The 22758-nt window shown below is 38.7% G+C and overlaps 1 protein-coding gene across 5 annotated transcripts in view; it reads left to right on the forward strand.

The window, feature by feature from the left end:
• The window catches only part of IPO11 (importin 11), a 253163-nt gene that overhangs the window by 124209 nt on the left and 106196 nt on the right, over positions 1 to 22758 (forward strand). For all 5 annotated transcript variants that reach the window (XM_034773322.1, XM_034773326.1, XM_034773323.1 and 2 more), the window contains exons 24-25: positions 19036 to 19115; positions 21428 to 21508. In XM_034773322.1, the coding sequence (XP_034629213.1) occupies positions 19036 to 19115; positions 21428 to 21508 (161 nt within the window). The remainder of the gene's footprint in view (positions 1 to 19035; positions 19116 to 21427; positions 21509 to 22758) is intronic.

The raw sequence follows: 22758 nt of genomic DNA on the forward strand, positions 1-22758 counted from the left end.
ATTTTTAGTGTCTAGCACAGTTATGAATTTAAGCCCCCAGGTTTTGTCTTTTGAAAATAATGTGCAGATTTCCTTTGAGGATGAGGACTGATAGCAGATACAGAATGATCGCTTTGTGAAAAGTGTTCACCCACAGGTGATGTGGTGTTTTTGTCTTTTATCATTTTCTTGTTTGAGTTCATTTGAGAGCATAGTGTTTGTCTGGTTTCACCCATGTTGCTATTGGGGCATTTAATACACTGGCTGAGGTACACCACATGTTGTGATAGGCATGTGTTGGATCCATGAATCTTGAAAGATGTGTTGTGGGGAATGTTGATAATTGTAGCAATGGAAATGTGTCTGCAGATTTTGCATCTGTTGTTCTAGCAGGATCTGATGCTGCTTTGAGTTGGTGTGTCCTGGTCTGTGGGGAGCTTGCTTCTGATGGTGAGCTTGGAGAGGTTTAGGGGTTGTTGAAGGCCAGAAGAGGGGGTTCAAGAAAGATTTCTTTCAGGATGGGGTCCCCATCGAGTATGGGTTGTAGTTGTTTGATACCCCATATGGGTTCCACCGTTGGGTGGTAGGTGACAACTAGGGTATGTGGTCCGAGGGGGTTTTATTTCTGTACTGAAGCAGGTTCTCTTGGAGTATTTGGGTGACCCATTCCACGATATGATCTACTTCTCTGGTGGAATGTCCTTGTTTGGTGGAGGTAGTTTTGCGTGTGTTACCACACTGTACACAGTAATATTTGTTATGCAAATATTTTTTTGCCTTCCTTTAATTATTTGCTGCACTTTTATGTGCTTTGGAGATTGATGAACTAATTGCTATAGCAAATGGATTTTTCAGAGGAAAAATTTTAAATCATAACAGAAAATGTAGAAGTTAACATTTCTGAATTGGTCACGAACATTTATCATATTTTCTAAGATTAATTTCAGTACTTCATATTTTATTATGAAGGTTAATGCGAAGTGTTCCTCATAGTAGGCAGGCTTAACTAGTCCCTCTCCCATGATCTTCCCATGTATCTTAATACTAATGACCAAAATTGTGCTTCAAGGAAAAGTACTGCAATTACAAAGAGCCAAGTTTTTGTAGATGGTTCAGTATTTAACTTCAGATTTATATGTCCATCTTTGCAATTACTAGACACTTCCTGTTAATCTTCCTTCTATACCTTTTGAACATCTCTTTTTGGGTATAAATTTACTAACATAGTATTGTCCAAGTGGTCATGATTTTCATAGTTATGCTGCGTTGCCCTTCCACGTATCTTAAATTCAGGCTAACAGGGAGAGGCTGCATACGAAAGACTGTAACCAACCTGCAGTATCGAGTGGGGTGAGAAAAACTGCTTAGTCTAGATATTGCCTAGTCTAATAAGGTTGAGAATTTAGACTGTGTGCTTATCTTTTATTTTCCTTTGGTAACTACTCTGACTTTTGCCTATCACTTATAATCACTTAAAATCTTAAAAAAAAAAAAAGAAGAGGAGTACTTGTGGCACCTTAGAAACTAAAAAATTTATTTGAGCATAAGCTTTTGTGGGCTAAAACCCACTTCATCGGATGCATGCAGTGGAAAATACAGTAGGAAGATATATATATATATACAGAGGACATGAAAAAATGGGTGTTGCCATACTAACTCTAACGAGAGTAATCAGTTAAGGTGGGCTACTATCAGCAGGAGAAAAAAAACATTTGTAGTGATAATCGGGATGGCCCATTTCCAACAGTTGACAAGAAGGTGTGAGTAACAGTAGGGGGGAGAATAAATAGTTTTTAGTCTCCAAGGTGCCACAAGTACTCCTTGTTCTTTTTGCTGATACAGACTAACATGGCGGCTACTTTAAGTTTATTGATTACAAAAGTTTTTACTCGGATGTTTATCCTTACCAGTGAGTTTGACTGAAGTGCTTGGTAAATTTGCTCAGGTTACAAAGGCTGGTGTTGTATGTTTACTTTCCATTGATGAAGTGGTGAACCAATTAATAAACTTACCTTGCTCAAGAAAGGGTTTTAGCAGTGTAAAATGATGTATTCCTGTGGTACAGTGCTGGGAGCTGGGGAGATTTAGCTGGTGCCTTTCTCTGTGTGATTTGTAAGTGGTGCTGGGAGCAATCATGCAATCTAGCTGGGTGCGGGTTTCCACATGCAGTTGTACTGAATGGTGATAGCACCTGGAGGGGTTTGCTGCCTATCACTAGTAAGGCATTGTGAGAGACATCCCAGATTAGTGAGTTAAGGGGGCACAGCGGTCCCACAGTCCTAGATTGCACCCCGGGGATCCCGTCACACTGTTACAGTTATGGAGTAGAGAGATACAGTATTGACCATTAGAAGCTTGTTCATAGAGGACAAGCCATTGAGAATCTGAGGTGGGAGTGGCTGCATCTGGCTCCTAGGATTATGCAGTATTTATTCTCCAAGTCCTTAGAGACAGAAAATATCCTGGTTTAATCCCAGAATATCATCAAGCAGGTAGAATGTCACTGTGGATTGATCAGGAGTCTGCCTCTCAAATGCACTTTTGGCTTCCAAACCAGAAGAGGTAATAGGTCTGACAATGATATTCCCAGAGCCTATTCTGATGATTGTTATCCTCCTACTCTTCTAGAGCTTCCGCTGATATCTTATCATAATTTCTCTGACCCTGAAGGTGATTCAGGTTTGTGAGACCAATTTTAGTAGTGTGGTAGCATTGATCTTTATACACTTTGGTTAGGGTGGGAGAATGATGATAGTAGGAAGCATAGGTGGCAGGACATGGGGAGAGTATCTTTAGATGGTTGTGATCTCTTCAGTAAGGAATGCTTTGAGGTATTCAGTTAAAATATAGGGTTTTATATAGCATTTATCATCTGAAAGTAAAAGAAGTTGAAGACCTCCAAGGTAAAAACAATCCTTGGTTAACAGACGTACCTGTGTATTCAGTGAGGTCATGGAACCCAGCAGAATAAGGGACTTGGCAGGGGCAGAGAGACTGGGTACCTAAAATTTCAGGGATTTCAGTGATATAGAAAAGCCTTCCTTTTTGGTCTCTGAACACAGGGGCAGTGGACATGTCCACAGCAGGCACATGGAGAGTTGTGTTGCTCTTTGTTGGGAGAATACGTGTATTGGGCAGTTAAGTTGGGCGGAGGATGAAATACATATCAATCACAAGCAAGTGCAATAGATATGATTGCCAGTAGGGGCTACTACTGAGCTGGTGGATTGGAATTCTTCCAGTGAAAAAGAGTTGCACTTTTGGCTGCAGCAATATAGAAAGAGGAGAGAGAGAAATTGCTTGGGTCAGGAAGAAGGGCTGTGGGAGAGAAAGGAGGGACGATAGGACTTCCTTGCTGGAATCTGGAGGGCCGATCTTCTGATTGAGACTAATGTCCCTGAGTTCTCTCTCATTTCTCTTGGTGTAACAGGGCGGTGACTCCTTGGGTACGTCTTCACTACCCGCCGGATTGGCGGGTAGCAATTCATCTATCGGGGATCGATTTATCGCGTCTCATCTAGATGCGATAAATCGATCCCCGAACGCGCTCCCCGTCGACTCCGGAACTCCACCAGAGCGAGAGGCGGAAGCGGAGTCGACAGGGGAGCCGCAGCCATCGATCCCGCGCCGTGAGGACAGGAGGTAAGTCGATCTAACAAACGTCGACTTCAGCTATGCTATTCTTGTAGCTGAAGTTGCGTATCTTAGATCGATTCCCCCCCCAGTGTAGCCCAGCCCCTTGTCTCCTTTCCTTATCTTTTTTCCTTCATGTAGTCTTTTTCTTCTTTTCCTTTGTCCTTTCTGTTCTTTGTGGAAGAATCAGAAACAGTGTGGAGAAGGCTGGAAAGAGCTGTACCACATTCTCCGTGCTTCCAGTCTGTTGAGGTAAAAGACTGATGGGGAACATGATGTAATGATTTCCTATTTGTAGGAAGATAAAGAGAAGACAACGGCATAGAATCAGTGATATGTAATTTTCTCATATCAAAGGTCTCAGCTGAGATTGATGTGATTTTACTGTTAAGCAGTACATTTGTGAGACTCATGTTTATAGACAGAGTGACACCAGCTTTTGATTCCTTGGGATGGGGGCAGACTTGGTTGTGTTTTGCCTCTGTGGCTTCTGTCATCTTATTCATGTCAATGTTGTTGGGAAATATGTTTGCCTACATTATAAGTAGACATAGGTGGACATAGAATGAATAACTAAGAAGATGTAATATCTCCTTGCATATGTGCCAGTTGTTCTAGTGAATCTACATTTTCATATACCACATTGATAATATGTTAGCAGTGATTCCAACGTTTAACCTTTGAAATGCTAGTAGCATTAGACTTTTAGTACAAGTAGCACTAGTGTTCACTTCCAGTGGAACAGTGGTGACTTGTATTTTATTCTATGTAGGTTGTTGTGCCAAGGCACTGTCCCACATCTTGAAATAAACGATTGTAGAGGTTATTGACGAGATTAAGTTTGGGAATCCAGAGGAAGTGATAAAGTTTCAAACTGGACCCCCTATCAAGCACTGGCTGAGAAAGAGAGGTTTCACTGGGCTAATGGAAGCTCCTCTTTGTTGCTATAAATAGTGAGGGTCATTGTCACTGATGATTAAACTTTTAAGTTCGGATGATCACACTTCTCTAAATGCTACTATAGTGATTTAGGAAAGATATTGCATTATTTTTGACTTGCAGACTCAAGAAAACAAATATGCATTGATTTAGATGTCACGAAATTCTTAACTATAGGCCGCCTTTATCTTTTTTTCTTGAAATTAAAGTTTACTATTTCCCCACTGAAAAATCTGTAGAAAGACCTGGTTCTAAGATTCTCCACTTTCCTTGAGAAGATGCAGGGAAGGGATGAGGAAGAATTATAAAAATCTCAGATCTCAATGCTTCTACTCATGATACATTTGTGTGTATGTCTGTGTATTTATAACCTATAGTGTGTGATAGCTTTCAGTAATCATTTCATGTAATTGCCGTGAAAAACAGTTACAGGATTTTATATGGTTGTCAAATTGAATCAATCAGAAATGATTTCTGCAAGTGTTTCTATATATTAACAAATAAAACAGCTTTGACAGAAGATTAAGGACACACTGATACAGTGCATATACCATTTTACTGTATATTTGGCCGTTCAGACTGAAGGAATGAACAAGTAGAGCAAATGAACTGTTTTTCTTGAAACAGCCAGTTTTGAATGTGAAACTGATGTTTCCCCCAACTTTCTTGCTTTTCTTTGTTTTCAGATAAATTGAAATGAAGAAAAGTTATTAATATTACTGAGTCTCCTGTTGTTGGTCTAAAAGTCATTATTTATATACTGTCTGGGTAGATAAAAAAACAGTTACCTATCCTTAACAGCTTACAATCAAAATGAAGATAGATTTTTTTTTCACTCCTATTTCCTATGTCGTAGTTCTATTTATGCCCTTATTAGATTTAGATTAATAGATTTTTAGGTCCAGAAGGGACTGTTATGATGGGTATAGTCTGACCTCCTATAAAACATAGGCCATAGAGTTTCATCTAGCGATTACTGTGTCTGGCCCAACAACTTGTCACTGAACTAGAGCATATCTTTTTGAAAGACTCCAAGTGAAGAAGAATTTACACATCCCTTGCTAATCTGTTCCAATGGTTAATTACCTACACTGTTAAAAAATTGTGTCTTATTTCCAGTTTGAACTTTGCTGATTTCAACTTCCAGCCATTAGATCTTATGCCTTTGTCTGCTAGAAGAGTCCCCTAATATCAAATATCTTTTCCCTGTTTAGATAATGATATACACAGACCATAATCAAATTGCCCCTTAATCTTCTCTTCAATAAAATAAAGAATTTGAGCTCCCTTTGTCTCTTATTGAATTAGGCATGTTTTCCAGGCCTCTAAACATTCTTGTAGCTCTGAACACTCTCCAATTTAGAGAATGCCAATTTTCTTTTTATCAGTTCATTTGTGGCCCATACTTATTTCATTTTACAACTTTTCCTGATTTCCTTTCATTTTTATGTTATTTTAATCCTTTTTATATTTTTAGTTAACGTTCCTGTATTCTTATTGATCCTTATGTCAGTCCCACTTTCCCTTCCTTATTAGAGCCATCTCCAGCTTTAGTCAGAGAATTTAGCATTTGTCACAGCTTCTTCAACTGAAACTCCGAATGAGATTCCCCTTTCCGTCAGTAGAGCCATGTAATCAAATTGAGAAAGACATTTTTCACTGAAGGATCGTCCTGCCGACAGCATCATACTGCTGGGACTGTGATGGTATTTCTTCAGCTCAGGTGGCTGATGCTGTGCTGCCTCCTAGGCAAGGTGAGGCTGTTCAGATTTTTTGTATTTGTGTCTTTTACAGTGACATGCAGATATTGGTGCTTAATAACTATTCTGTTCCATGTTCTTTTGCTGGGTGACAAAATTATGTGTGCTACCAGAATACTGCAGATGCCATAGTGGCATGGCAGAGATTCTCTGATTTAAAGTGGAGATGGGCATTCCAGTAAATAACTCCTAATTCAGTTACTTGTTGCTCTGGTTAAAAAAAAAAAAATCTTATCAGTTTAACACTTAGGTAATTAACTTAGTCTCTGGTTGCCATGACCCTGAATTTTGATTCAGTCCTCAGGGAAAAGGTAATCATTAAATTTAAAGGAAAAACACCCCTGTACTGTAAAATAAATAAATAAATAAAAATTCAGTTATTCATTGCAACTAACTAATGCATGTCCCCAAAAAACATTTTACGGACCATGTTTCATTAGAAAAATTAGGTCCAAAGTCTGAGCAAACAAATTCATGTGTACATCTATATGTGCCGCTTAGATACTTAGATACTTCGCTATCGTGCACACACTCACTTAACTTCCAGCACAGTTGTGTCAGTTCCAAGCAAAAATGTCGTCATCCCATTGTAAAGTCATTTTTGCCAGTACAGGTGGACCTGTTATCAAATACAAAGCTTCTTTCTTAACATCTGTCTCCATTTGAGTGCATAACAAAGAATGAGAATTTTTTTAAAAAAGTTTTAATGTACATTCCTTTTATAAATGTAGGATAACAGAAAAGTTAAATTTACTACTAAAAATAATAGAACTTAACTTAGAATAACTTCTAAGGTCCCTGCTTGTCATATATTGGATGTAGTGGATTTCTTATGCCCTAATCTTGCTGATTGGACTATATCTGCTGGAAAGTATCGATAAAATGGTCACTGTGCTCTCATTGAGGTCATGTCTACACTACAAACTTAAGTCGACTTATATTAGGTTGATTTACAGCCACGGCAGTAATTCAGCGGTTTGTATCCACACTACCCTCCTTCTGTCGGTAGTATGCGTCCTCACCAGAAGAGCTTCCACTGACTTAAGAGGGGCAGTGTGGGGGGCTGAGAGCCTGGGCTCTTGGCTCCAGCCCAGTTGCTTCCTTGGCTCTCGGCTCCCTCCAGGCTTTCGGGTCCCCACTCTGTCCCGGGAGCTCAGCTGTCCCCCACCTTCCTGGCTCAGAGCGGGGAGCTGGGAGCATGATTGGCACCCAGCTCAGAGCGGGGAGCATGAGAAGCAGCCTGCCTGGGAGTGAGGAGCCACAATCATCTCAGGGGGGCAGCAAGGTTCCCGGCAGAAAGCCCTGGAGGCAGCGCGAGCCAGGGTGGCAGCCCAGCTGGGAGCGGAGCCAGAGCTGGGCTGTGAAATTGACAACAATGACAGCCAGTAACCAATGTAAGTATCCCACAGTGTCACATAGCCAGTGCGTTGCTCTAACTACACTGACATAAGCCCTACACCTCTTGTGGAGGTGGAGTAGTTATGTCAGTGTAGTAGGACACTTACATTGGTGGGAGAAAGTGTCTACAATACAACCTGACATAATTAGGTTGACGTAACCTGCCTTACATCGACGTAACTCTCTGTAGTGATAACTGTAGCTTTCACAGTTTCTTTAAAAAAAAAGATATTGAAATAATCACAAGTCCCTCCCCCCCCCTCCAAAACTGCTTTGAAAATTACATTTAGTTAAAGATGTACACCTCTACCCCAATATAATGCTGTCCTCGGGAGCCAAAAAATCTTACTGCGTTATATCGAACTTGCTTTGGTCCACCGGAGTGCGCAGCCCCGCTCCCCTGGAGTGCTGCTTTACCGTGTTATATCCGAATTCGTGTTATATCGGGGTAGACGTGTATAACTAATCTTTAGGTTTTCCTTTAAATGAAAAAGATGAGGAAATTCATAGGGGTTTACCTCTAGTTTACCTTTTATGTTTTTTCATTTAGATATTACAGCGATCTGTAAATAGAATGTGGTTTTACATATCCTGTCTTATGCTGCAATATTTAGAGCCTGCATATACTCTACTACAGGGGTCGGCAACCTTTCAGAAATGGAGTGCCAAGTCTTCATTTATTCACTCTAATTTAAGGTTTTGCGTGCCAGTAATACATTTTAACGTTTTTAGAAGGTCTCTTTCTATAAGTCTATAATATATAACTAAACTATTGTGTATGTAAAGTAAATAAGATTTTTAAAATGTTTAAGAAGCTTCATTTAAAATTAAATTAAAATGCAGAGCCCCCCGGACCGGTGGCCAGGACCCGGGCAGTGTGAGTGCCACTGAAAATCAGCTTGCGTGCCGCCTTCTGCACTCGTGCCATAGGTTGCCTACCCCTGCTCTACTACATGTATAACATACTATACAATTTATAAATCTATGTAGTGTAAAATTCTTGGCAATTTTTATTCTGGTTTTTCTGTTGCAGGGTTTCATTTTACCTTAAAATCCATTCCTTTTTTCTTGTAATCTTGTGTTCAATGAGCTGAACATTTCCACCCACTATGATTAATCTGTTTTAGCTTCCGTTAGTTTAAAGAATTAATTTTATGGTTTTAGGGGTGACCTTTACAGTTTTTCATGAGATGAATTTTTGTACCCTGAAGATTAAGGTTCAGTTTATACACTTCAGGTGTAGCCAGCAGCCATATGACAGCAGTTTTTTATCTGTTCCTCCTGAACTGCTTAAACCAATTGGAAATTCAGGATTCATTTCATGCACTGTTTGTTTCTCAGGTATTTCTCTACATTACTTTATGCTGTTTGGCTTTTGGTAAAGCCTCTTTTGAAAATATGTGGCTTAGATTTTAATGGTTTCTTGTTTAATACCATACATTGTACCAAAATTCATTTTATTTGTTGCATGTAGAATGCTTGTTCTAGCTTAGGGATGTTTATATAGAATAGAGTTAAAGTAGAAGGAATTTTAGAAAAGAAGAAGGTTAAGGAAGGAATTTAACTAGCTAATCTATGAGGTTTATTTTAACCTATGACTGATCCACTTTCCTCCCAAGTAGAGTTCCGTGGGAATAAAAGGAAATAGGTTCCAACCTCTACTCAATTTTCTCATGATTGAAGATATAGCAAACTCATAGTACACTACATGGCCTTGGTGCTTTCCTTGTTGCTTTTTCCCCCCTGCATTTTGCGGGTTATTTTTGTTTATTGTAAACTAGATTAGACAGCTTTTCTTAATCTAAAAAAGGGGAGCAAGGGTGCCCTTATGGCATGATTATTATAGGGCTGTTGATTAATCGCAGTTAACTCATCTGATTAACTCAAAAAAAAAAAAGAATTGTTAATTAAAAATTAATTGTGATTAATCGCAGTTTTAATCGCATTATTAAACAATAGAATACCAATTGACATTTATTAAATATTTTTGAATGTTTTTCTACACTTTCAAATATACTGTTTTCAATTACAACACAGAATATAAAGTGTACTCTGTTAACTTTATATTATTTTTTATTACAAATATTTGCACTGTAAAAATAATAAACAGTATTTTTCAGTTCATCTCATATAAGTACTGTAGTGCAATATTTATCATGAAAGTACAGTTTACAGTTGTAGATTTTTTTTGTTATATAACTGCACTCAAAAACAAAACAATATAAAGCTTTAGAGCCTACAAGTCCACTCAGTCCTACTTCTCATTGAACCAATCGCTAAGACAAACAAGTTTGTTTACATTTACGGGAGATAATTCTGCTTGCTTCTTATTTACAATGTCACCAGAAAGTGAGAACAGGCGTTCACATGGGACTTTTGTAGCCAGCATTGCAAGGTATTTGTGTGCCAAATATGCTAAACATTCGTATGCCCCTTCATGCTTCAGCCACTGTTGCAGAGGACATGCTTCCACACTGATGATGCTCGTTAAAAAAATAATGCGTTAATTAAATTTGTGACTGAATTCCTTGGAGGAGAATTGTATGTTTGCGGCTCTATTTTACCCACCATATATTTCATGTTATAGCAGTCTCAGATGATGGCTCAGCACATGTTCATTTTAAGAACACTTTTGCTGCCGATTTGACAAAACACAAAGAAGGTACCAATGTGAGATTTCTAAAGATAGCTACAGCACTCAACCCAAGGTTTAAGAATCTGAAGTGCCTGCCAATATCTGAGCAGGACAAGGTGTGGAGCATGCTTTCAGAAGTCTTAAAAGAACAACACTCTGATGCAGAAACTACAGAACCCGAACCACCATAAAAGAAAATCAATCTTCTGCTAGTGGCATCTGACTCAGATAATGAAAATGAACATGCGTCGGTCCACACAGCTTTGGATTGTTATCAAGCAGAACCTGTCATCAGCATAGATGTGTGTCCTCTGCAATGGTGGTTGAAGCATGAAGGGACATATGAAGGTTTAGTGCATCTGGCATTAAATATTTTGTGATGCCGGCTACAACAGTACCATGCGAACACCTGTTATTACTTTCAGATGACATTGTCAACAAGAAGCGGGCAGCATTATCTCCTGCAAATGTGAACAAACTTGTTTGTCTGAGCAATTGGCTGAACAAGAAATAGGACTGAGTGGAATTGTAGGCTCTAAAGTTTTACATTGTTTTATTTTTGAATGCTCTTATTTTTTGTACATAATTCTACATTTGTAAGTTCAACTTTCATGATAAAACGATTGCACTACAGTACTTGTATTAGGCGAATTGAAAAATACAATTTCTTTTGCTTTTTACAGTGTAAACATCTGTAATCAAAAATAAATATTAAGTACACTGTACACTTTGTATTCTGTTATAATTAAAATCAATATATTTGAAAATGTAGAAAACATGAAAAATATTTAAATAAATGGTATTCTATTATTGTTTAACAGTGTAATTAATCGCAATTAATGTTTTTAATTGCTTGACAGCCCTAGATTATTATTAGTCCTCACAAAGATTAGAGGGATGCCTCAAATCTCAAAAGATGGGAGAGACTCCTTAGGTTCAGTTTACTAAATTTGGCAATGTGTAAACTTTGAAGGCCCAATCAAAGTGGCTTTATGTCCAGCAGAAGTAATACCAAGTTGCCTAGATCTGTCCAGGTTGACCAGGTCTGGTGCCAAGACTCCATCACCACTGATTGCTGGAGAACTGCATACCAAACTGGCAGTTTTCTAGGGCAAAATGCAGGGGTTTGTGAAAGTGTTTTATGGATTTGTTGCTTAAATGGTATGGTTAGATTTAATAGTTCCCGCAATGTGTTGTCTTGTGGGAGCACAACACCGCTATATTGATGTCAGAGTTGGTACCTGTGACAAAGGGCTGGACAATTTCCTGTTTTTAATTAAGCTTGGTTTTTTTATTGATTATTACTGTATGGGTAATTTAGGGCAGACATCCATAAAGAGTAGAAAAACAGTGTAACCTGTAATTAGAGGTGCTACAAGGTAACGAGTATATGGAACCTTCACCTACTTTTTCTCTTGGTCAAGAGGCAGTGACCAAAGTGTCCTCTTCCAGTGAGCTGTGTTGCAATCACTGAACACAACGGGAGAAGTCTTAAGGACCAAGATGGGGATGACATTTGGGAGAGTGTTGGTCATAGTACATCTGTACAACACTGGGTTGTAAATTATCTGGATCTCCCATAGTCAGAGTCGGGCTTGGCCAGTACTTGGATGAGAGACCTCTAGGAATTTGTGTTAGTTATTCATTAGGCAGTACTCTTCTCTTTGGGTTATTATTGACCAATTGCCTCAGCATGTATGTTGTTTCATAGGATCACAGAAATATACGGCTGGAAGGGACCTTGAGAAGTCATCAAGTCCAGGCCCCTTCACTGTGCAGGATGAAGTAAACCTAGACCATCCCTGACAAGTGTTTTTCCAAACTTTTATCAGGTCCTGCTTCAGTCTTTTCTCAAGACTAAACATGCCCCTTTTTTTAAACTTTCCTCAAGTTAGGTTTTCTAAACCTTTTGTAATTTTTGTTGCTCTCCTCTGGACACTCTCCAGTTTGTCCACATCTTTCCAAAAATGTGGTGCCCAGAACTGGACATAGTACTGCAGCTGACCCTCACCAGTGCTGAGTAGAATGGGGCAATTATCTCTTTGTGTTTTACATACAAAAGGTTGGTTAATACACCCTAGAATGATATTAGACTTTTTCTCAGCTGCATCACTTTGTTGATGCATAAGAATGGCCCTACTGGGTCAGACCAAAGGTCCATCTAGACCAGTATCATGTCTTCTGACAGTGGCCGATGCCAGGTGCCCCAGTGGGAATGAACAAAACAGGAAATCATCAAGTGATGCATCCCCTGTCACTCATTCCCAGCTTCTGGCAAACAGAGGCTAGGGACACCATTCCTGCCCATTCTGGCTAATAGCCATTGATGGACCTATCCTCCATGAATTTATCTAGTTCTTTTTTTAACCCTGTTATGGTCTTGGCCTTCACAGTATCCTTTGACAAGGAGTTCCACAGGTTGACTGTGCATTGTGTGAAGAAATACTTCCTTTTATTTGGTTTAAGCCTGCTGCCTATTAATTTCATTTGGAGACTCCTGGTCCTTGTGTTATGAGAAGTAGTAAACAACACATCCTTATCTACTTTCTCTACACCAGTCATGATTTTATAGACCTCAATCATATCTCTCTTTAGCCATCTCTTTTCCAAACTGAAAAGTCCCAGTCTTATTAATCTCTCTTCCATACCCCTAATAATTTCCGTTGCCCTTTTCTGAACCTTACCCAATTCCAATATATCTTTTTTGAGATGGGGCGACCACATCTGCACACAGTATTCAAGTTGTGGGCATGCCATGGATTTATATAGAGGCAATATTCAATTTTTGATCCACTGTGACCCTCAGATCTTTCTTTGCAGTACTACCACCAAGCCAGTTATTTCCCGTTTTATAGTTGTGCATTTGATTTTTCCTTCCTAAGAGAAGTACTTTGCATGTGTCTATATTGAATTTCATCTTGTTGAATTCAGACCAATTCTCCAATTCGTCATGGTCATTTTGAACTCTAATCCTGTCCTTCAAGATGCTTGCAACCCTTCCCAGCTTGATGTCATCTGCAAATTTTATAAGCGTATTCTCCACTCCATTATCCAAATCATTAATGAAAATATTAGATAGTACTGGACCCAGGACTGTGGGCCCCAACAGATACACCCGCCCAGTTTGACAGCATAAGCTAATCATAATTCCCCGGATCCTCTTTGTTCCCCCCAGGATAATTGTTAACAGTTCTAAGATTGCTTCAGCTAGTTCCTTAAGTACAGTAGGATGAATTTCATCAGGATCTGCTGCCTTGAATATATCTAACTTATCTAAATATTCTTTAAACTGTTCTTCCCCTACTTTGGCTTGCATTCCTTCCCCTACTTGTTAATATTAATATCTGGTCCCCATTAACCTTTTTAGTGAAGACTGAAGCAAAACAGGCATTAAACACCTCAGCGTTCTTAATGTTGTCAGTTATTAGCCTCCTTCCCTGCTAAGTAGAGCACCTACACTTTCCTTAGTATTTCTCTTGCTCCTAATGTGTTTAAAGAACCTCTTCTTATTGTCTTTTATATCTCTTTTTAGGTGTAACTCCATTTGTGCCTCAGGCCTGGTATACACTAGCAATTTACGTTGCTCAGCGGTGTGGAAAATCCACATGCTTACACTGACCTAATTCCCGATATAGACAGCACTATGTCAACGGGAGGGCTTTTCCCATTGACATAGCCACTGCCTCTCAAAGCGGTGAATTACCTGCGCCAATGGGAGAAGTTTTCCCATTGGTGTAGGTAGCATCTTCACTGAAATGCTGCTGCAGACTTTTAAGTATAGACAAGTTCTCAGCCTTTCTGATTTTGTTCCTACATACTTGTGCTATTCTTGTGTACTCCTCTTTAGCAATGTATCCATTTTTTCACTTTTTGTAGGATTCCTTGCTTTGGGACATCATGGCTCTCAGATGAAATTTAAAACTCAATCCATTACACAATAAATACTTAGACCAAGATTTTCAGAAACAAGTGCATAAAGTTAGGCTCCTAAGCCCTTATTTAGATGCCTTAAAAGGTCGCTTGAGTTTCCAAAGTGCTGAGCAGTAGCTCCCATTGGATTTAGGAGTTTAACTTTAGTCACCCTTTGTTTAAAAATCGTGACCTGTAATATGTATAAATATGTTTTTCCCCCTGCTAGTATGTTTTCCTTCAGTAAAGATGTAAAAGAATTAGGCGTAAAGATGTAAAGGATGGCATAAATAGAATTAAAGATACTTTGTGCAAAATATGCATCTGGTTATCAAGAAGTGTGTTGGTAGATATCAGTAGATTTACTGCAGAGTTCTGTGCTTGCTTTGATTAATGACTGCGTAGGAAAATGTTGCCTATAAATTGCATTGCAGTGCTATTAAGTTTTGTACTTAACAATGTTCAATGTACAAGCACTTGCCCTTCTTGCCTCTGATTCCTAACCCACCAGCAATCCTTCAAGCACCTGTACCTCCAAACCCATTTGTTGTTTCCTCTTGTAATTTTTCCCAAGAAGTGCTGGTTGCTCTTCTAGCTACCAAACATTCCTGCTAGCGGACTTAACCTCCATTCCTAGCTGCAATTTTACAGACCAGAGAAATAACCATTTTTAGTTGCCTAGCCTCTCCCATGTTGCATAGGGACTTTTGTAAGTGGCTTATATATAGGTCTACTCTACTGAATAATACCAACACATGATTAAAAGCAATCAGCTAGTTTAATGATTTCCTTTACATTGTGCTTCATACAGTCTCATTTTTGCATTATTTGAATATGTCTTTTAAGAGTGATTATTACCTTTTTAACATTTAACGATTCCCTAAAGAGAAAAAAGAAAACTAAGTAGAAGTATGTTCTATTCAGTGTGTATTTAATTTGATTTTTAAATCATATGGATCTAAAATGTCATTTTAAAACTTAATTAGAATTCAATCTGAATACACTACACTGATCTGGTCTAAACATAAGTCTGATCTGGCTCCCTCTCACATCTCATCTCCATGTCAAGATGTTATCATTTCAGGCATGGTGAGTGAAAGGAGAGATCTAAATAATCTAGATTTGGATTTTAAAGCATTCAGCATTGCCCTTAAATCTTGAAGATGTAGCAAAAGAACATGTCTGTTAACACCTTTGGTGTGAAGAATAGGCTTCCCTTATATGCATCTCAAATTGTTTCAAAGATGATGATATTGTCTCTGATGCACAATTCAGCATACTCAGCGCTAAAATCTGAGTGTTTGGGGTGATCAGATTACATAAATCAGCACAGGCATATCTGGTCTTCATTTCAACACCCTTGGAGCCACCTGTGGCTAGTCATTCAAGTGTAGCCATTGTAAACACTTGCAGGAACAAAGCTTAGTAGGCACCTGGATCAATAGAGCCTTTTGAGTAAGATTGCTATTTAGTTGCATCGTATTTTTGATTTGTTGAAAGATGTGTAAATACCAGTGACTTAAAATACAAAACCCTCTTTCATCAAAATTAGAAAGAGTCCAGCGGAGGGAACCAAAAATGATTAGGGGGCTGGAGCACATGACTTATGAGGAGAGGCTGAGGGAACTGGGATTGTTTAGTCTGCAGAAGAGAAGAATGAGGGGGGGATTTGATAGCTGCTTTCAACTACCTGAAAGGGGGTTCCTAAGAGGATGGATCTAGACTGTTCTCAGTAGTACCAGATGACAGAACAAGGAGTAACGGTCTCAAGTTGCAGTGGGGGAGGTTTAGGTTGGATATTAGGAAAAACTTTTTGACTAGGAGGGTAGTGAAGCACTGGAATGGGTTACCTAGGGAGGTGGTGGAATCTCCTTCCTTAGAGGTTTTTAAGTTTAGGCTTGATGAAGCCCTGGCTGGGATGATTTAGTTGGGGATTGGTCCTGCTTTGAGCAGGGGGTTGGGCTAGATGACCTCTTGAGGTCCCTTCCAGCCCTGATATTCTATGATTCTAACTCCTCTTTCTCCGCTTCCCCCTCCCCCATGTGGTTAAACAGAGTACATTTTGCTCAAGGATATTTCTAATGGTTTCACACCTCCACACATTAAGGAGAAGCTATGGTTTAGGGGGAAGACAAACTGAACCCAGAACCCTGAGGTTCAGAGCCGATCTTTTGTCAAACAATTTGCCAGTGTACAACTGCTACCTTACCTGCCTGGCCTACGTGGCCAAAGGGCAGTTTGAGTTGTAGGCTTATACTTTACAAACGTGTGTATGAAGTGGGAGTCACAGTGGTAAGGGCTGCTGTCTCAGGAGTGGATTCTTAGAGAGATGGTTGGCTGCTAATATCTGGAGTAGACCCAGAAAAAGGTTGAGGACCTTTTGTTTGCTTGAGGACATCTGTGGAAATCAGGAGGAGGCTGGATTACACAGGCAAAAGCCCCTAAGTAAAAATTATATCATTTGGTGACTCAATAAAATAGCAGACTGAAATGTGTGCACTTTATTTTAAAGCTGCAATTATTCCTGATCCAAAGCTTAGTTAAAATCAATATGAAAATCAATATGAATCACTTCTAGGTTAGATTATGTAATCTAAAGATCATAAAAGACCAAGAATTGGGAGAAAATGAAGGCCAGGTGATAACTCTGAACTGTAAAAGATAAGTGTCTGTTATACATGACTTAATTGAAGATGTTGCATAATAGAGCTGCTGTTTTATTGAAGCTTTTTATTGAAACTTTTCATCATATTTTAACCTTTTGTTTGTTTTTGTTTTTCCTTTTTGTTCATTTTTTCTTCAAATTGTGTCTCATACAAATTTATTGGCTATCAGTACCTGAAGCCTCTATAATATCTCTAGAATGTCTCCATCACTGAAATATGCAAGGCAGTTACCTGAAGCTCAGTACATTTACTCAGTATTCTCTCTTGACTTGACAGCTAGCTCTGAAGCCCAGTTTGGAAGAGCAGTCCTGCAATCTTTGTTTCACTAGTTCTACTCAGATCTGCTTTGTATAAGGTGTTTATCATTGCTTCTTAATCTATAGATACTTTTTGAAGGAGAGAGGGAGATTACTTACCAGTAACTGTAGTTCAAGAAGACTGCATGTATAGATCCCACCCCCTTCATTCATTTTTTTGGTGATTCTTAAATGGATTCCTGAATAAGTTGAAGGAATGGAGTGGCTATTGAAACTGTTGTTTCTCACTTTTGTGCTGCTACGATGCGTGTGTTACTCCTGGGAGAATTCTGCGCCAAAAAATTAAAAATTCTGCACACAATATTTGAAAATTTTATTTGTCAAAATAACACAATATAATCATGCCAGTTTCAATTATGTTGGTAATTTATTTCAAAATATCTGTCAGCAAGTTATGTCTAACAATACAGACCAAAAAAAAAAAAAATTCTGGTAATTTTTTTTATTTATTTAATTTTTTTTACAAATAGATTCCTTATTAGGCATATTAATACAGAACTCTGAGTAATTTATTAAACTTACAATAGAGAACTGTATTTCCTGCACTTGTCAGAAACAGTGCAAAGGCTCGGAGGAGCCAGGGTTAACGTGGGAGCTGAGGGAGAGGGAAGGAGCCTAGGACTGAACCTGGAGGGTGTTGGGTGTGGGTGGTAGGTTTTTGAGGGGGATATGGGGGAATTCCTAAGTAGTTGGGAAGCCTGCCCTAATGCAGACCCTGGCTGACTCCAACCCTCTTCCATTTAGTCAGGCACATCTGCCCCTGTCCCCGCAGCCCCCATCCCCATGGGTCTCTGCAACCCCCTCTCCTGTCCTCAGGCTCAATGCTGTCACCCCACCAGCTCCTGAGCCCATGCCCCAGTCTCTCCCCTCCACTAGCCATTCTGAACCCCAGTCTGTGACATCCCAGCAGCCCTTTGTGCCCCACTCTGTCCTAATCTGGCTCTGCGGGCAGGGTGCTGTGATGAACTTCTACTCCTGGGGGAATTCTGCGGCACTGGGCATAGCTTTTTTCCCCATAGAAAATACATTCTGCCCCAGAAGTGCCGCAGTTCCCCCTTTTGCCCACCAGGGGCTGTTCTGACATCACAGTGGCCTCTTGTGGGCAAAAGGCGCAACTGCAGCACTTTTTAGGCAAAATGTATTTCATGTGGGAAAATACAAAATTATGTGGGGCAGAGGAATTCTGCACATCCGCAGATGCGCATAGTTCCCCCAAGAGTTGTCTGTGTACGTGGCCTCAATGAACACTAAGTAGTGAAGTGCCGCACGGTTTCCAGTTGTGCATATCCACAAAGGCAATCATTTTACTGGTAAATAAACTTAATTATTTTCCTTTGTGAAAAATATTACACTAAAAGGGTAATAATTGATCACACATTCTACTCACCCATCTGCCTTTTCCCGTCAGTTGATGTATTATAATGCTTGTAGTAATATTTCACTCAAAAATAGAATGGGATATTAGAGACCAGACTTACTTCCCCTCAATTAATGGGTATATACCATTTGTTGTCAAGATGGCTTTTCCCAAAGTTTTGGTTGTAGAAAGTATCAGCCATGTATTGGGAGTATGAATCCAGGTGTATAGATCTGTAATTACTGACTTATTTGGGAAAAATGCCCCACCAGGTAAGTAATTCTGTGATATAACAAAACAATAAGAGGAAAATAAAGCAAACATAAATATCACACAAAAGTAAATATGACTAATTGTTTAAAAAGTTAATTGTTTTAGTTAAAGCTTTGTAAAAATAGTTTGTTGGCAAAGACAATGAATCATCTGACACTTATTTTTGCAGAGCTAAGTTCAGAAAACCTCAGAACCTGCTTTAAGATCATCAATGCTTATATTTTTTTATCATCATCTGAATTTCTACAGGTATGTGGGGAAATGAAGTTACTATTTTGTGAAGCTTTGTGTTCACCATTTAATTTTGATTGTTAGTAGTGTATTGTGCCAAAAGACACTTTTCTCCTTTTTCCTATATCAAAATATGATTTTGCTGTAATAACTGATTCATTGCACATTTTGGGCTTTCAGTAAAATAATGTAGTTGAAGATTCTGGTTTCTAGATGTATACAGCATCATATTAACCATATTTAGAATTTTAAAATATCCATTGAAACATTCTCATTAGGGAACAATAGTTTGAAATTTTAATAAAAATAATAATGTTTATATTATACTAGCGCCCACAGGCACCAAGTGAGTTCTGAAACACATTGTGCTAGGTGCTGTATACCTACATAGGAAGTGATGATCCCTTCTCCAAACGAGTTTACAACTTAATTAGGCAAGATAGACTAAGGAAGGAAGTTGGTAGTATTCTCATTTTATAGATGGGGAACTGAGACACAGAGATTAAGGGTCAGATTTTTGAAAGTATTGAAATCAGTGGGTGCTAAGTGCCTAAATACTTTTAAAAATCTGGGCCTAAATGACTTGGAATTCTGTGGCTGAGGTGGGAATCGAACCCAGATAATCTGATTTTAAGCGCAGTGACTTAACCATAAAACGACCGTAGTCAATCTCTTTCTCTGTTGTGCCTCCCTTCCTATTCCATTTTGGTTGTAACGCAAAGGTTGAATGCCCCTTTGGTTGCATGTCTCTTACACTCCTGTTTCAAACATCTAGATCATTGATCCTCGTAGACTTGGCCTCTCACAGTTACATGCCATCTGCTGGCTTATTATGTTATCCTAGATATTTGCTTGAAAACACAATCTTTGTTTGTCGGTTTATCAGTTCCTGATACTTACTGCTGTCATCACATGGATTTTAAATCACCCCTCACTATAGTATCTGGAGACCAGATTCTGTCACTCTTATGTACAGTAAGTAGTACCTTATTCACCAAGTAGTTCCATTGATTTGGCCTACTGTCTGAGCAACGTACTGCCTACTCTGTGAGCAAAGGTGACAGAACCAGGCCCTTGGTGGCATTTTTTCTCTTTTTTACAGAAATCATTACAGACTTTAGGGCAGAAGGAACCATTATGATCTATGACAAGCATTTTTGAAAAATTTAAGTCCCACTTTCAAAAGTGATGTAGATATGTAGGAGCTTTTAGATGTGAGAGAACCCATGAGGCTTATGCTACGCCCGCCGATAAGCCAAAGAGCCCCCTCCATTCCCTGCTCAAGCTCATGAGGAAGATGAGTGCTGCTGAGAAGGGGAGGAAAAATAGAGGAGGGCAATGCTTATATGGGGCCAAGGATTTTCTTTCTCCTGCTGTCCTAGACAAAGCATCTCCACCTCTGAAGATTCAAGGGCAAGACGTTTGGAGTTTTCTAAATTCAGTTTCCAGCCACTGTTTTTTGTGTGTGACTGTTTGCCAGATTAAAGAGTCATCTGGTACCAGATGTCTTCTCCTTGTATAGGTTCTTATAATTGGGTCACCTTTCAACTTTTTCTTTAATAAACTAAAATAGTTTGAGCTTGTTTAGTTTCATGGTAAAGAATATTTTCCAGATCACAAATCATTCTTGTGGTGCTGTTCAGAGGCCCCTCCAATTTTCAACTTACTTTTTAAAGTGTGGACTCCAGAAATAAGCACAACATTCCAGTAGTGATCTCACCAATACCAAACACAGAGGCAAAATTACCTCCCTAATCTTCAGTATTCCTGTTTATACAGATCAAGAAATATCCACAAGTAAGGTATAGCCTTTCTTCACTGCCTAACTGTGATTAAATCATAATGCTGTTTGGAGAAGTTAATTGTAATATTATAGAAGTTTTGATAGTTTTTTGGATTACATATAAATAGCAACGGATTAGTTTAGAAACAACAAAGATCCTTCTCTCATGGAAATATTGCTAGCAATAAAAAAACAAGAAATGCACATAAGGGGAGAGTGAGATACAAAAAATGTGATGCGAATTGATGAAATAATCACAATTCTCAGATGCTAGCTGGTCATTTTGGATTTTTTGTGGATGTACAGTAGATTATAACTTTTTAACAACTACCATTTTCCTACAAATATAAAGTTTAATGTCACGCAATTTAAATGTACGTCTTGCTGTAACTTATGACAGAATTAGTTCTTTGAGTTTCACTAGGAATTGCAGTTATAAATAAAATTGATTACAGAATTCATAATATGTCAAGGTTTAAGGATTAATTTTTGCTCTTCGTATAATGCAAATAACAAAAGTTTCATTTTGGTTTTCATTTAATTTCAGGTGTATTCAGGTGACCTATGCCGATCGTTTTGTGAGCTCTTAAAGGATATAACTACTGAAGGTCAAGTTCAAGTGCTGAAGGTATATTGTCATTTTTGGTCTTCCACTTACAGTGAGTAAAAAAATCAGTAACTTATTACAAAGAGCAGGCCTTTGTAACATGTTTAGGTATAGCATTTAGCTCTTACAATCACCTTATAGAAGAAACCCTCTCATTTTTTCAAGTAGTAATTACTAGTGAAAGCACAGGGTGGTTTTTGTTGTTTTAGACATTTTAACATGCTCACTTGATGAAATAATATTAGTAAATTTAGTTATGAAGTCTTTTGTAATATAGAAACTGAACAGGAAAGATTTGGGATTTTTAGAAGAATCTTGCGTCTGATGAAGTGGGCATTCACCCACAAAAGCTTATGCTCCTATACTTCTGTTAGTCTTAAAGGTGCCACAGGGGACCCTCTGTTGCTTTTTAGAAGAAACCGTAAGTGAATTTCTGAAACCTGTGATGTGTAACAGAAAAATATGAAGAAGAGTTCTGTGTAGCTTGAAAGCCTGTCTTTCACCAACAGTAGTTGGACAAATAAAAGATTTTACCTCAACTACCCTGTCTCTCTAACAGAAAATTATTAGTCATATAGTGGTAAAGGTATAATGATTAAATATCCTTCTTAGGATTTGACTGATTTTCTGTATGCTATTATTTATGGTGAGTCTGATGCTACTTGTTGGCTAAAGTATTGATTAGAGGATAGAGGTCCTAGAGAGGGAAAGTAAAACAGAGCAGCAGAAAACCCAAGTGTAGTTGTAAAGATCAAGATTTAAATTAATAATTTTCTATTGTGAAGTGTCTTCAGAAGATCCCCACTGTAATAAGCATACCAAGCTGTATGATCACTGGACCATTTAAAGCAGTTTAGCCATTAATAAGCATGTACTCTTTAATTCAAATATGACTATACAAGGCTTCACTTCTGTAATGGGACTTATTTTTATTCTTCTACTCCTTTTTTTGTTGATAGATAGAAGCAATCTTGAAATAATGCTATTAAGCCACTGACCCATAAAAGCAAGAATGTCATGATGCAACATAGAACTCGCAAAGAAAGTTTGGGTCAATTAACGCAGCTCAGGGTGAGAGGCAAAGGTGGCTCTAAGCTACCTTTTTATCTTCCGCAATCCTTGTCCCCTGCTTAGGCCTATCTTGGAGCAGCCTAAAGGCACCAGCTCTAGTGTTCTGGTCATGCTCCTCACATCCCTTTCCCCAGATGTTTCATGCACATCTGCCCTTTGCACTGCTAGAGCTAGATTAAAATGGTCATGAAATTTTTTCC

The sequence above is a fragment of the Trachemys scripta genome, chromosome 6 (genome assembly GCF_013100865.1).
Source record: "Trachemys scripta elegans isolate TJP31775 chromosome 6, CAS_Tse_1.0, whole genome shotgun sequence".
Taxonomy (NCBI): Eukaryota; Metazoa; Chordata; order Testudines; family Emydidae; genus Trachemys; species Trachemys scripta.